The sequence below is a fragment of the Oncorhynchus mykiss genome, chromosome 18 (assembly GCF_057628025.1).
Source record: "Oncorhynchus mykiss isolate SJ-2025 chromosome 18, ASM5762802v1, whole genome shotgun sequence".
Classification (NCBI taxonomy): domain Eukaryota; kingdom Metazoa; phylum Chordata; class Actinopteri; order Salmoniformes; family Salmonidae; genus Oncorhynchus; species Oncorhynchus mykiss.
The window spans coordinates 5,339,049-5,355,000 of NC_143039.1; the positions used below are offsets into that span (position 1 = coordinate 5,339,049).

General features: G+C 51.2%; 1 protein-coding gene across 1 annotated transcript in view; it reads right to left on the minus strand.

The window, feature by feature from the left end:
• The window catches only part of LOC118947128 (glypican-5), a 286,720-nt gene that overhangs the window by 155,672 nt on the left and 115,096 nt on the right, over positions 1 to 15,952 (minus strand). The window contains exon 7 of the mRNA XM_090206690.1: positions 9,041 to 9,161. Within this exon, the coding sequence (XP_090062816.1) occupies positions 9,041 to 9,161 (121 nt within the window). The remainder of the gene's footprint in view (positions 1 to 9,040; positions 9,162 to 15,952) is intronic.

Below are 15,952 nucleotides of genomic sequence, written 5' to 3' on the forward strand. Positions count from 1 at the left end.
CTGTCTCTCTCTCCCCTCGTCTCTATCCCCGTCTCTCTCCCACCGTCTCTCTCCCACCGTCTCTCTCTCTCCGTCTCTCTCCCCCCGTCTCTCTCCCCCCGTCTCTCTCGCCCCGTCTCTCTCGCCCCGTCTCTCTCGCCCCGTCTCTCTCTCCCCCCGTCTCTCTCCCCCCGTCTCTCTCGCCCCGTCTCTCTCGCCCCGTCTCTCTCGCCCCGTCTCTCTCTCCCCGTCTCTCTCTTCCCCCGTCTCTCTCCAGGTCTCTCTCCCCCCGTCTCTCTCCAGGTCTCTCTCTCTCCAGGTCTCTCTCTCCCCGTCTCTCTCTCCCCCCGTCTCTCTCTCCAGGTCTCTCCCCCCCCGTCTCTCTCTCCAGGTCTCTCCCCCCGTCTCTCTCTCCCCGTCTCTCTCTCTCCCCGTCTCGCTCTCCCCGTCTCTCTCTCTCCGTCTCTCTCTCTCCGTCTCTCTCTCTCCCCGTCTCTCTCTCCCCGTCTCTCTCTCCCCGTCTCTCTCTCTCCCTGTCTCTCTCTCTCCCCCGTCTCTCTCTCTCCCCCCGTCTCTCTCTCTCTCTCCCCCCGTCTCTCTCTCTCTCCCCCCGTCTCTCCCCGTCTCTCTCTCTCTCCCCCCGTCTCTCTCTCTCTCCCCGTCTCTCTCTCTCTCCCCGTCTCTCTCTCTCTCCCCGTCTCTCTCTCTCTCCCCGTCTCTCTCTCCCCCCGTCTCTCTCTCCCCCCGTCTCTGTCTCTCTCTCTCCCCGCCTCTCTCTCTCCCCGTCTCTCTCTCTCCCCGTCTCTCTCTCTCTCGCCCCGTCTCTCTCTCTCTCGCCCCGTCTCTCTCTCTCCCCCGTCTCTCTCTCCCCCCGTCTCTCTCTCTCCCCGTCTTTCTCTATCCCCGTCTCTCTCTCTCTCCCCGTCTCTCTCTCTCTCCCCGTCTCTCTCTCTCTCCCCGTCTCTCTCTCTCTCCGTCTCTCTCTCTCTCCGTCTCTCTCTCTCCCCGTCTCTCTCTCTCTCCGTCTCTCTCTCTCTCCGTCTCTCTCTCTCTCCCCGTCTCTCTCTCCCCCTCTCTCTCTCCCCGTCTCTCTCTCTCCCCCGTCTCTCTCTCTCCCCCCGTCTCTCTCTCTCCCCCCGTCTCTCTCTCCCCGTCTCTCTCTCCCCGTCTCTCTCTCTCCCCGTCTCTCTCTCTCCCCGTCTCTCTCTCTCCCCGTCTCTCTCTCTCCCCGTCTCCCTCTCTCCCTCTCTCCACGTCTCTCTCTCTCTCCCCGTCTCCCTCTCTCTCCCTGTCCCTCTCTACCCGTCTCTCTCCCCGTCTCCCTCTCCCCGTCTCCCTCTCCCCGTCTCCCTCTCCCCCTCTCCCCGTCTCCCTCTCCCCGCCTCGCTCTCCCCGTCTCGCTCTCCCCGTCTCTCTCTCTCCGTCTCTCTCTCTGTCTCTCTCTCTCAGTCTCTCTCTCTCAGTCTCTCTCTCTCAGTCTCTCTCTCTCAGTCTCTCTCTCTCAGTCTCTCTCTCTCAGTCTCTCTCTCTCAGTCTCTCTCTCTCTCCGTCTCTCTCTCTCCGTCTCTCTCTCTCCGTCTCTCTCTCTCCGTCTCTCTCTCTCCCCGTCTCTCTCTCTCCCCGTCTCTCTCTCGCTCCGTCTCTCTCTCTCCGTCTCTCTCTCCCCGTCTCTCTCTCCCCGTCTCTCTCTCCCCGTCTCTCTCCCCCCGTCTCTCTACCCCCGTCTCTCTACCCCCGTCTCTGTCTCTCTCTCTCCCAGGCTCTCTCTCTCCCCGTCTCTCTCTCTCCCCGTCTCTCTCTCTCCCCCCGTCTCTCTCTCTCCCCGTCTCTCTCTCTCCCCGTCTCTCTCTCTCTCTCCGTCTCTCTCTCTCTCTCCGTCTCTCTCTCTCTCCCCCCCCCTCTATCTCTCCCCGTCTCTCTCTCTCCCCCCGTCTCTCTCTCTCCCCGTCTCTCTCTCTCTCCCCGTCTCTCTCTCTCTCCCCGTCTCTCTCTCCCCGTCTCTCTCTCTCCCCGTCTCTCTCTCTCCACGTCTCTCTCTCTCCCCGTCTCTCTCTCTCCCCGTCTCTCTCTCTCCCCGTCTCGCTCTCTCCCCGTCTCCCCGTCTCCCTCTCTCCCCGTCTCCCTCTCTCTCCCCGTCTCCCTCTCTCTCCCCGTCTCCATCTCTCTCCCCGTCTCCATCTCTCTCCCCGTCTCCATCTCTCTCCCCGTCTCTCTCTCTCCCCGTCTCCATCTCTCTCCCCGTCTCTCTCTCTCCCCGTCTCTCTCTCTCTCCCCGTTTCTCTCTCTCCGTCTCTCGCTCCCCCCGTGTCTCTCTCTCTCCCCGTCTCTCTCTCTCCCCGTCTCTCTCTCTCCCCGTCTCTCTCTCTCCCCGTCTCTCTCTCTCCCCGTCTCTCTCTCTCCCCGTCTCCCTCTCTCCCCGTCTCCCTCTCTCCCCGTCTCCCTCTCTCCCCGTCTCCCTCTCTCCCCGTCTCTCTCTCTCCCCGTCTCTCTCTCTCTCTCCGTCTCTCTCTCTCTCCCCGTCTCTCTCTCCCCCTCTATCTCTCCCCGTCTCTCTCTCTCCCCCCGTCTCTCTCTCTCCCCGTCTCTCTCTCTCCCCGTCTCTCTCTCTCTCCCCGTCTCTCTCTCCCCGTCTCTCTCTCTCCCCGTCTCTCTCTCTCCCCGTCTCTCTCTCTCCCCGTCTCTCTCTCTCCCCGTCTCTCTCTCTCCCCGTCTCTCTCTCTCCCCGTCTCTCTCTCTCCCCGTCTCTCTCTCCCCGTCTCTCTCTCTCCCCGTCTCTCTCTCTCCCCGTCTCTCTCTCTCCCCGTCTCTCTCTCCCCGTCTCGCTCTCTCCCCGTCTCCCTCTCTCCCCCTCTCCCCGTCTCTCTCTCTCTCCCCGTCTCCCTCTCTCTCCCCGTCTCCCTCTCTCTCCCCGTCTCCATCTCTCTCCCCGTCTCCATCTCTCTCCCCGTCTCTCTCTCTCCCCGTCTCCATCTCTCTCCCCGTCTCTCTCTCTCCCCGTCTCTCTCTCTCTCCCCGTTTCTCTCTCTCCGTCTCTCGCTCCCCCCGTGTCTCTCTCTCTCCCCGTCTCTCTCTCTCCCCGTCTCTCTCTCTCCCCGTCTCCCTCTCTCCCCGTCTCCCTCTCTCCCCGTCTCCCTCTCTCCCCGTCTCCCTCTCTCCCCGTCTCCCTCTCTCCCCGTCTCTCTCTCTCTCCCCGTCTCTCTCTCTCTCCCCGTCTCCATCTCTCTCCCCGTCTCTCTCTCTCTCCCCGTCTCCCTCTCTCCCCGTCTCCCTCTCTCCCCGTCTCTCTCTCTCTCCCCGTCTGTCTCTCTCTCCCCGTCTCTCTCTCTCCCCGTCTCTCTCTCTCCCCGTCTCTCTCTCTCCCCGTCTCTCTCTCCCCGTCTCTCTCTCCCCGTCTCTCTCTCCCCGTCTCCCTCTCCCCGTCTCTCTCTCTCTCCCCGTCTCTCCCCGTCTCTCTCTCTCTCCCCGTCTCTCTCTCTCTCCCCGTCTCTCTCTCTCTCCCCGTCTCTCTCTCTCTCCCCGTCTCTCTCTCTCTCCCCGTCTCTCTCTCTCCCCGTCTCTCTCTCTCCCCGTCTCTCTCTCTCTCCCCGTCTCTCTCTCTCTCCCCGTCTCTCTCTCCCCCCGTCTCTCTCTCCCCCCGTCTCTCTCCCCCCGTCTCTCTCCCCCCGTCTCTCTCCCCCCGTCTCTCTCCCCCCGTCTCTCTCCCCCCGTCTCTCTCCCCCCGTCTCTCTCCCCCCGTCTCTCTCCCCCCGTCTCTCTCCTATCAGCACGATAACGATGAAGCACATTTGACAGAATCCTAGTTTCCTTTTAACAAATTGTCTCTGTCATTCGTGCTATTCTCTTTCCCCTTTGAACAAAATCCTTCAGCCCCTCATTTACCCATAACCGTCTCTGTCATCTCCTGATAGGCAGTTCCAACGGAGGCCTTGGACTCCCGTGTGGGGATTCTGATACCAGTCCCTCTTTGTACTGCTGTAATCCATGTTATCACAGCAGATAGAGTGCCTGTGTCCCAAATGGCACCCTATTCCCTGTGTAGTGCACTACTTTAGACCAGCACCCATAGGGAAACCCACAGGGATCTGGCCAAAAGTAGGCCTTTATCGGGGGATTGAGGGTGCTGTTTGGGATGCAGCCTTGTGATAGAGAGGGGTGTTTCCAGGAGAACAAAGGGCTCTCTCTCTCAGCCCTCTAAATCACAGTGGTTCTTTCAGGAGAGGACGAGTCCAGATCACCCTCCCTCTCCTCTGCAAAAGGCACGCTGCGGAGTCAGGCGGCATGCTGTGGAGTCAGGCGGCACGCTGCGGAGTCAGGAGGCACGCTGCGGAGTCAGGCGGCACGCTGCGGAGTCAGGCGGCACGCTGCGGAGTCAGGCGGCACGCTGCGGAGTCAGGCGGCACACTGCGGAGTCAGGCGGCACGCTGCGGAGTCAGGCGGTACGCTGCGGAGTCAGGAGGCACGCTGCGGAGTCAGGAGGCACGCTGCGGAGTCAGGCGGCACGCTGTGGAGTCAGGAGGCACGCTGTGGAGTCAGGAGGCACGCTGTGGAGTCAGGAGGCACGCTGTGGAGTCAGGCGGCAGCTCTGATGGGGGGCTCTCAAGGTGTTCAAGGGGTTGTCTGAAATGGGACCCTATTCCCTACATTGTGGATTTCTTTTAAGCAGGGCCCATATGGCTCGTTGTACCCTATTCCCTACATAGTGGCATGGTAACACAGCTGATATGAAGTACTGTCCATCCTCAACATGGCATCGTAACACAGCTGACATGAAGTACTGTCCATCCTCCACATGGCATCGTAACACAGCTGACATGAAGTACTGTCCATCCTCAACATGGCATCATAACACAGCTGACATGAAGTACTGTCCATCCTCAACATGGCATCGTAACACAGCTGATATGAAGTACTGTCCATCCTCAACATAGCATCGTAACACAGCTGATATGAAGTACTGTCCATCCTCAACATGGCATCATAACACAGCTGATATGAAGTACTGTCCATCCTCAGCATGGCATCGTAACACAGCTGATATGAAGTACTGTTTACCCTCAGCAGGGAACCGTAACACAGCTGACATTAAGGCTGTGACCTTTCCAGAGGTCTCAAGGCCATAAGAGTACTAATTAAGGCTGTGACCTCTCCAGAGATCTCAAGGCCATAGGAGTACTAATTACGAGTTGTGACCTCTCCAGAGATCTCAAGGCCATAGGAGTACTAATTAAGAGTTGTGACCTCTCCAGAGATCAAGGCCATAGGAGTACTAATTAAGAGTTGTGACCTCTCCAGAGATCAAGGCCATAGGAGTACTAATTAACGGTACCACACACAGACATACGGTACCCCACACAGACACACGGTACCACACACAGACATACGGTACCACACACAGACATACGGTACCACACACAGACACACGGTACCACACACAGACATACGGTACCACACACAGACATACGGTACCACACACACACGGTACCACACACAGACATACGGTACCACACACACACGGTACCACACACAGACACAGGTTTCTAAGTACGTATTCATTGATTTCCCAAGTCCCTCAACGTTCTCTGGTGCCGTGTACTGAGAACCGGTGGTTTCCCTAGTCCCTCAACGTTCTTTGGTGCCGTGTACTGAGAACCGGTGGTTTCCCTAGTCCCTCAACGTTCTTTGGTGCCGTGTACTGAGAGCCAGTGGTTTCCCTAGTCCCTCAACGTTCTTTGGTGACGTGTACTGAGAACCGGTGGTTTCCCTAGTCCCTCAACGTTCTTTGGTGCCGTGTACTGAGAGCCAGTGGTTTCCCTAGTCCCTCAACGTTCTTTGGTGACGTGTACTGAGAACCGGTGGTTTCCCTAGTCCCTCAACGTTCTTTGGTGCCGTGTACTGAGAACCAGTGGTTTCCCTAGTCCCTCAACGTTCTATGGTGACGTGTACTGAGAACCAGTGGTTTCCCTAGTCCCTCAACGTTCTTTGGTGACGTGTACTGAGAACCGGTGGTTTCCCTAGTCCCTCAACGTTCTTTGGTGCCGTGTACTGAGAACCAGTGGTTTCCCTAGTCCCTCAACGTTCTTTGGTGACGTGTACTGAGAACCGGTGGTTTCCCTAGTCCCTCAACGTTCTCTGGTGCCGTGTACTGAGAACCGGTGGTTTCCCTAGTCCCTCAACATTCTTTGGTGCCGTGTACTGAGAACCAGTGGTTTCCCTAGTCCCTCAACGTTCTTTGGTGCCGTGTACTGAGAACCAGTGGTTTCCCTAGTCCCTCAACGTTCTTTGGTGACGTGTACTGAGAACCGGTGGTTTCCCTAGTCCCTCAACGTTCTTTGGTGACGTGTACTGAGAACTGGTGGTTTCCCTAGTCCCTCAACGTTCTCTGGTGCCGTGTACTGAGAACCCGTGAAACAGCTTTACCTGGTAATGAGTATGAAACGGAACGTGAACTCATTTCTCTTCAAAAGAAAAACAATAAAGGAGTCCGTTTTTGAAGATTTTGCTCTCAGAGAAAACATCCCCTTTTTGACTGTAATTGAGCAAATCGATGTTTGTTTGTTTGTTTGTTCTACTAGTTGCTACTTCAAACGTCCCCATGTTCAAAAAGCAACAAACCTTTTTCCCCCAACTATTCCACACAGCTTCATCCTTTCCCCCAACTATTCCACACAGCTTCATCCTTCCCCCCAACTATTCCACACAGCTTCATCCTTCCCCCCAACTATTCCACACAGCTTCATCCTTCCCCCCAACTATTCCACACAGCTTCATCCTTTCCCCCCCAACTATTCCACACAGCTTCATCCTTTTCCCCCAACTATTCCACACAGCTTCATCCTTTTTCCCCAACTATTCCACACAGCTTCATCCTTTTCCCCCCAACTATTCCACACAGCTTCATCCTTTCCCCCCAACTATTCCACACAGCTTCATCCTTTTCCCCCAACTATTCCACACAGCTTCATCCTTTTTCCCCAACTATTCCACACAGCTTCATCCTTTTCCCCCCCAACTATTCCACACAGCTTCATCCTTTTCCCCCAACTATTCCACACAGCTTCATCCTTTCCCCCAACTATTCCACACAGCTTCATCCTTTTCCCCCAACTATTCCACACAGCTTCATCCTCTCCCCAACTATTCCACACAGCTTCATCCTTTTCCCCAACTATTCCACACAGCTTCATCCTTTTCCCCCAACTATTCCACACAGCTTCATCCTTTTCCCCCAACTATTCCACACAGCTTCATCCTTTTCCCCAATTATTCCACACAGCTTCATCCTTTTCCCCCAACTATTCCACACAGCTTCATCCTTTTCCCCAACTATTCCACACAGCATCATCCTTTCCCCCCAACTATTCCACACAGCTTCATCCTTCCCCCCAACTATTCCACACAGCTTCATCCTTTCCCCCCAACTATTCCACACAGCTTCATCCTTTCCCCCCAACTATTCCACACAGCTTCATCCTTTCCCCCCAACTATTCCACACAGCTTCATCCTTCCCCCAACTATTCCACACAGCTTCATCCTTTCCCCCCAACTATTCCACACAGCTTCATCCTTTTCCCCCAACTATTCCACACAGCTTCATCCTTTCCCCACCAACTATTCCACACAGCTTCATCCTTTCCCCCCAACTATTCCACACAGCTTCATCCTTTCCCCCCAACTATTCCACACAGCTTCATCCTTTTCCCCCAACTATTCCACACAGCTTCATCCTTTCCCCCCAACTATTCCACACAGCTTCATCCTTTCCCCCCAACTATTCCACACAGCTTCATCCTTCCCCCCAACTATTCCACACAGCTTCAGCCTTTTCCCCCAACTATTCCACACAGCTTCATCCTTTTCCCCCAACTATTCCACACAGCTTCATCCTTTCCCCCCAACTATTCCACACAGCTTCATCCTTTCCCCCCAACTATTCCACACAGCTTCATCCTTTCCCCCCAACTATTCCACACAGCTTCATCCTTTTCCCCCAACTATTCCACACAGCTTCATCCTTTCCCCCAACTATTCCACACAGCTTCATCCTTTTCCCCCAACTATTCCACACAGCTTCATCCTTTTCCCCCAACTATTCCACACAGCTTCATCCTTTCCCCCCAACTATTCCACACAGCTTCATCCTTCCCCCCAACTATTCCACACAGCTTCATCCTTTTCCCCCAACTATTCCACACAGCTTCATCCTTTCCCCCCAACTATTCCACACAGCTTCATCCTTTCCCCCCAACTATTCCACACAGCTTCATCTTCCTAAAAGTCGAAACCTGAACGTTTGCTGAGGATCCTAACGTATTATATAAATTATATTCTTGTGCAAAAAAGTTTGAAGAAAATATTTCTGAACATTTGTATTTGTTTTTACATTTGTTCAGGGTTAGGGGTTAGGGGTTAGGGGTTAGGGGTCAGGGGTTAGGGGTTAGGGGGTTAGAGGGTTAGGGTTAGGGTTAGAGGGTTAGGGGTTAGGGGTTAGGGGTTAGGGGTTAGGGGTTAGGGTTAGGGGTTAGGGTCTGTGTTTGGGGTCGAATAGTGGGGCATCTTTCACCCAGATTAATACATTATAGTGGGGCATCTTTGACCCAGATAAATACATTATAGTGGGGCATCTTTGACCCAGATTAATACATTATAGTGGGGCATCTTTGACCCAGATAAATACATTATAGTGGGGCATCTTTGACCCAGATAAATACATTATAGTGGGGCATCTTTGACCCAGATAAATACATTATAGTGGGGCATCTTTGACCCAGATAAATACATTATAGTGGGGCATCTTTGACCCAGATTAATACATTATAGTGGGGCATCTTTGACCCAGATAAATACATTATAGTGGGGCATCTTTGACCCAGATAAATACATTATTGTGGGACATTGTGGAAATTGTGGAAACAATCTAGCCATTCTACACAAATCTACACAAATCTCTGTGTCTGGAGGCTGTATCGTTCCTCTGAGCTGGGAGAGTCTGCTGCTGGGATCTGAGCAGGGTTCGGGTCTGACTGGGTCAGACTGGGTCTGAGTGGAGGTGGGATAACTCACCTGATTGATGTGCTTGAGTTTATCAATGATCTGATGGATGACTGGGTCCCCTTCCTTCACTTTAACCTCTGGATTAGCAGTCTGGGCCTTGATTCCATTACCCACCACTCTCAGAGTATAGCTGGAGGGAGGAGGAGAGAGGAGAGGGTTAGAGGAGGGAAGAAGAGAGGCTTGAAGACAGGGGGATGGATGAATGAAGGAGTTTAACTGAAGTGTCCTCAGATGGCCTCAGGAGGTTTTAGTAAAACACTTCAAAGACAGACAGACGACAGACAAACCTGGCCGGCAGAACCTAGAGTCAAAGAAAGACAAACCTGGCAGGCAGAACCTAGAGTCAGAGAAGACAAACCTGGCAGGCAGAACCTAGAGTCAGAGAAAGACAGACAGACAAACCTGGCCAGCAGAACCTAGAGTCAGAGAAAGACAGACAGACAAACCTGGCCAGCAGAACCTATAGTCAGAGAAAGACAGACAGACAGACAAACCTGGCCAGCAGAACCTAGAGTCTGAGAAAGACAGACAGACAGACAAACCTGGCCAGCAGAACCTAGAGTCAAAGAAAGACAGAGTAGTAGTAGAAGCAGCATCAGTAGTAGTAGTAGTAGTAGCAGCAGTAGCATCAGTAGTAGTAGTAGCAGCAGTAGCATCAGTAGTAGTAGTAGCAGCAGTAGCATCAGTAGTAGTAGTAGTAGTAGTAGTAGTAGTAGCATCAGTAGTAGTATTAGTATCAGTAGTAGTAATAGTAGTAGTAGTAGTATCAGTAGTAGTAGTAGTAGTAGTATCAGTAGTAGTAGTAGTAGTAGTAGCAGCAGCAGCAGCAGTAGTAGTAGTAGTAGTAGTATTAGTATCAGTAGTAGTAGTAGTAGTAGTAGTAGCATCAGTAGTAGTAGTAGCAGCAGTAGCATCAGTAGTAGTAGTATTAGTAGTAGTAGTAGTAGCATCAGTAGTAGTAGTAGTAGTAGTAGTAGTAGCATCAGTAGTAGTAGTAGTATCAGTAGTAGTAGTAACAGTAATAGTAGCATCAGTAGTAGTAGTAATAGTAATAGTAGCAGCAGTAGTAATAGTAGCAGCATCAGTAGTAGTATTAGTATCAGTAGTAGTAATAGTAGTAGTAGTAGTATCAGTAGTAGTAGTAGTAGTAGTATCAGTAGTAGTAGTAGTAGCATCAGTAGTAGTAGTAGTAGTATCAGTAGTAGTAGTAGTAGTAGTAGTAGTAGCATCAGTAGTAGTAGTATTAGTAGTAGCATCAGTAGTAGTAGTAGCATCAGTAGTAGTAGCAGTAGTAGTAGTAGTAGCATCAGTAGTAGTAGTATTAGTAGTAGTAGTAGTAGCATCAGTAGTAGTAGTAGTAGTAGTAGTAGTAGCATCAGTAGTAGTAGTAGTATCAGTAGTAGTAGTAACAGTAATAGTAGTAGCATCAGTAGTAGTAGTAATAGTAATAGTAGCAGCAGTAGTAATAGTAGCAGCATCAGTAGTAGTATTAGTATCAGTAGTAGTAATAGTAGTAGTAGTAGTATCAGTAGTAGTAGTAGTAGTAGTATCAGTAGTAGTAGTAGTAGCATCAGTAGTAGTAGTAGTAGTATCAGTAGTAGTAGTAGTAGTAGTAGTAGTAGCATCAGTAGTAGTAGTATTAGTAGTAGCATCAGTAGTAGTAGTAGCATCAGTAGTAGTAGCAGTAGTAGTAGTAGTAGCATCAGTAGTAGTAGTATTAGTAGTAGCATCAGTAGTAGTAGTAGCATCAGTAGTAGTAGCAGTAGTAGTAGTAGTAGTAGTAGTAGTAGCAGCATCAGTAGTAGTAGTATTAGTAGTAGTAGTAGTAGTAGCATCAGTAGTAGTAGTATTAGTAGTAGTAGTAGTAGCATCAGTAGTAGTAGTAGTAGTAGTATCAGTAGTAGTAGTAGAAGCATCAGTAGTAGTAGTAGTAGTAGCAGTAGCATCAGTATTAGTAGTAGTAGTAGTAGTAGCATCAGTAGTAGTAGTAGTAGTAGTAGAGGACACTGGAGAGAGGATGATTAACACAACACTGGAGAGAGGATGATTAACACAACACTGGAGAGAGGATGATTAACACAACACTGGAGAGAGGATGATTAATTCAACACTGGAGAGAGGATGATTAATTCAACACTGGAGAGAGGATGATTAATTCAACACTGGAGAGAGGATGATTAATTCAACACTGGAGAGAGGATGATTAACACAACACTGGAGAGAGGATGATTAACACAACACTGGAGAGAGGATGATTATTTCAACACTGGAGAGAGGATGATTAATACAACACTGGATAGAGGATTATTATTTCAACACTGGAGAGGTGATAGCCTGACCATCTGGCCCGGATGCCTCCCTATAATAACTGACCAGGCCTTTATTCCAGTCCATGAATAGGAGCCTGATATTACAGTCTGTTTCCAGACATCCAGTCCATGAATAGGAGCCTGATATTACAGTCTGTTTCCAGACATCCAGTCCATGAATAGTAGCCTGATATTACAGTCTGTTTCCAGACATCCAGTCCATGAATAGGAGCCTGATATTACAGTCTGTTTCCAGACAATTAGTTGAATTAGTTTTACTGTATGTAAAACCTGACGAGCTGCCACTCCTCCAGAACTTTACACACACACACACACACACACACACACACACACACACACACACACACACACACAGCCTCTGTTGTATGCTGGGGGGGTTTGTATTTCACTATGTTCATAACCCCTTCCAGGATACGGTAACAGACTTACCAACCCTCCTGGGGTTCCTCAGAGCAGAGACATGTACTGTCGAGGCCTGCTGCTTTAAAACAGACTTACCAACCCTCCTGGGGTTCCTCAGAGCAGAGACATGTACTGTCGAGGCCTGCTGCTTTAAAACAGACTTACCAACCCTCCTGGGGTTCCTCAGAGCAGAGACATGTACTGTCGAGGCCTGCTGCTTTAAAACAGACTTACCAACCCTCCTGGGGTTCCTCAGAGCAGAGACATGTACTGTCGAGGCCTGCTGCTTTAAAACAGACTTAACAACCCTCCTGGGGTTCCTCAGAGCAGAGACATGTACTGTCGAGGCCTGCTGCTTTAAAACAGACTTACCAACCCTCCTGCGGTTCCTCAGAGCAGAGACATGTACTGTCGAGGCCTGCTGCTTTAAAACAGACTTACCAACCCTCCTGGGGTTCCTCAGAGCAGAGACATGTACTGTCGAGGCCTGCTGCTTTAAAACAGACTTACCAACCCTCCTGGGGTTCCTCAGAGCAGAGACATGTACTGTCGAGGCCTGCTGCTTTAAAACAGACTTACCAACCCTCCTGGGGTTCCTCAGAGCAGAGACATGTACTGTCGAGGCCTGCTGCTTTAAAACAGACTTACCAACCCTCCTGGGGTTCCTCAGAGCAGAGACATGTACTGTCGAGGCCTGCTGCTTTAAAACAGACTTACCAACCCTCCTGGGGTTCCTCAGAGCAGAGACATGTACTGTCGAGGCCTGCTGCTTTAAAACAGACTTACCAACCCTCCTGGGGTTCCTCAGAGCAGAGACATGTACTGTCGAGGCCTGCTGCTTTAAAACAGACTTACCAACCCTCCTGGGGTTCCTCAGAGCAGAGACATGTACTGTCGAGGCCTGCTGCTTTAAAACAGACTTACCAACCCTCCTGGGGTTCCTCAGAGCAGAGACATGTACTGTCGAGGCCTGCTGCTTTAAAACAGACTTACCAACCCTCCTGGGGTTCCTCAGAGCAGAGACATGTACTGTCGAGGCCTGCTGCTTTAAAACAGACTTACCAACCCTCCTGGGGTTCCTCAGAGCAGAGACATGTACTGTCGAGGCCTGCTGCTTTAAAACAGACTTACCAACCCTCCTGGGGTTCCTCAGAGCAGAGACATGTACTGTCGAGGCCTGCTGCTTTAAAACAGACTTACCAACCCTCCTGGGGTTCCTCAGAGCAGAGACATGTACTGTCGAGGCCTGCTGCTTTAAAACAGACTTAACAACCCTCCTGGGGTTCCTCAGAGCAGAGACATGTACTGTCGAGGCCTGCTGCTTTAAAACAGACTTACCAACCCTCCTGGGGTTCCTCAGAGCAGAGACATGTACTGTCGAGGCCTGCTGCTTTAAAACAGACTTACCAACCCTCCTGGGGTTCCTCAGAGCAGAGACATGTACTGTCGAGGCCTGCTGCTTTAAAACAGACTTACCAACCCTCCTGGGGTTCCTCAGAGCAGAGACATGTACTGTCGAGGCCTGCTGCTTTAAAACACACAATCCTAACCCAACACCTCAGGGGAATCCTGGACTCCCCCTCTCTCTCTCTCAGTATAAAAGCACAATCCTAACCCAACACCTTCTCAGGGGAATCCTGGACTCCCCCTCTCTCTCTCTCAGTATAAAAGCACAATCCTAACCCAACACCTTCTCAGGGGAATCCTGGACTCCCCCTCTCTCTCTCTCTCTCTCTCTCTCTCAGTATAAAAGCACAATCCTAACCCAACACCTTCTCAGGGGAATCCTGGACTCCCCCTCTCTCTCTCAATCCTGGTTTTCATCTGCAACTCTCTGTTTAATCTTTATCTTCATCTACGACTGATTCATATTTCTGTGTGAATAATTAAGCTTTAAGAAGATGTGAAAGAGAGAAAGAGAGACAGACAGACAGAGACAGACAGACAGAGATGGCCGCCTCGCTTCGCGTTCCTAGGAAACTATGCAGTTTTTTGTTTTTTTACGTGTTATTTCTTACATTAGTACCCCAGGTCATCTTAGGTTTCATTACATACAGTCGAGAAGAACTACTGAATATAAGATCAGCATCAACTCACCATCAGTACGACCAAGAATATGTTTTTCGCGACGCGGATCCTGTGTTCTGCCTTACAAACAGGACAACGGAGTGGATCCTATGCAGCGACCCAAAAAAACGACTCCGAAAGAGAGGGAAACGAGGCGGTCTTCTGGTCAGACTCCGGAGACGGGCACAGCGCGCACCACTCCCTAGCATTCTTCTTGCCAATGTCCAGTCTCTTGACAACAAGGTTGATGAAATCCGAGCAAGGGTAGCATTCCAGAGGGACATCAGAGACTGTAACGTTCTTTGCTTCACGGAAACGTGGCTTACTGGAGAGACGCTATCCGAAGCGGTGCAGCCAACAGGTTTCTCCACGCATCGCGCAGACAGGAAAAAACATCTTTCTGGTAAAAAGAGGGGCGGGGGCGTATGCCTTATGACTAACGTGACATGGTGCGATGAAAGAAACATACAGGAACTCAAATCCTTCTGTTCACCTGATTTAGAATTCCTCACAATCAAATGTAGACCGCATTATCTACCAAGAGAATTCTCTTCGATTATAATCACAGCCGTATATATCCCCCCCCAAGCAGACACATCGATGGCTCTGAACGAACTTTATTTAACTCTGCAAACTGGAAACAATTTATCCGGAGGCTGCATTCATTGTAGCTGGGGATTTTAACAAGGCTAATCTGAAAACAAGACTCCCCAAATTTTATCAGCATATCGATTGCGCAACCAGGGGAGGAAAGACCTTGGACCATTGTTACTCTAACTTCCGCGACGCATATAAGGCCCTGCCCCGCCCCCCTTTCGGAAAAGCTGACCACGACTCCATTTTGTTGATCCCTGCCTACAGACAGAAACTAAAACAAGAGGCTCCCACGCTGAGGTCTGTCCAACGCTGGTCCGACCAAGCTGACTCCACACTCCAAGACTGCTTCCATCACGTGGACTGGGAGATGTTTCGTATTGCGTCAGATAACAACATTGACGAATACGCTGATTCGGTGTGCGAGTTCATTAGAACGTGCGTTGAAGATGTCGTTCCCATAGCAACGATTAAAACATTCCCTAACCAGAAACCGTGGATTGATGGCAGCATTCGTGTGAAACTGAAAGCGCGAACCACTGCTTTTAATCAGGGCAAGGTGTCTGGTAACATGACCGAATACAAACAGTGCAGCTATTCCCTCCGCAAGGCTATCAAACAAGCTAAGCGCCAGTACAGAGACAAAGTAGAATCTCAATTCAACGGCTCAGACACAAGAGGCATGTGGCAGGGTCTACAGTCAATCACGGACTACAGGAAGAAACCCAGCCCAGTCACGGACCAGGATGTCTTGCTCCCAGGCAGACTAAATAACTTTTTTGCCCGCTTTGAGGACAATACAGTGCCACTGACACGGCCTGCAACGAAAACATGCGGTCTCTCCTTCACTGCAGCCGAGGTGAGTAAGACATTTAAACGTGTTAACCCTCGCAAGGCTGCAGGCCCAGATGGCATCCCCAGCCGCGCCCTCAGAGCATGCGCAGACCAGCTGGCCGGTGTGTTTACGGACATATTCAATCAATCCCTATACCAGTCTGCTGTTCCCACATGCTTCAAGAGGGCCACCATTGTTCCTGTTCCCAAGAAAGCTAAGGTAACTGAGCTAAATGACTACCGCCCCGTAGCACTCACATCCGTCATCATGAAGTGCTTTGAGAGACTAGTCAAGGACCATATCACCTCCACCCTACCTGACACCCTAGACCCACTCCAATTTGCTTACCGCCCAAATAGGTCCACAGACGATGCAATCTCAACCACACTGCACACTGCCCTAACCCATCTGGACAAGAGGAATACCTATGTGAGAATGCTGTTCATCGACTACAGCTCGGCATTCAACACCATAGTACCCTCCAAGCTCGTCATCAAGCTCGAGACCCTGGGTCTCGACCCCGCCCTGTGCAACTGGGTACTGGACTTCCTGACGGGCCGCCCCCAGGTGGTGAGGGTAGGCAACAACATCTCCTCCCCGCTGATCCTCAACACTGGGGCCCCACAAGGTTGCGTTCTGAGCCCTCTCCTGTACTCCCTGTTCACCCACGACTGCGTGGCCACGCACGCCTCC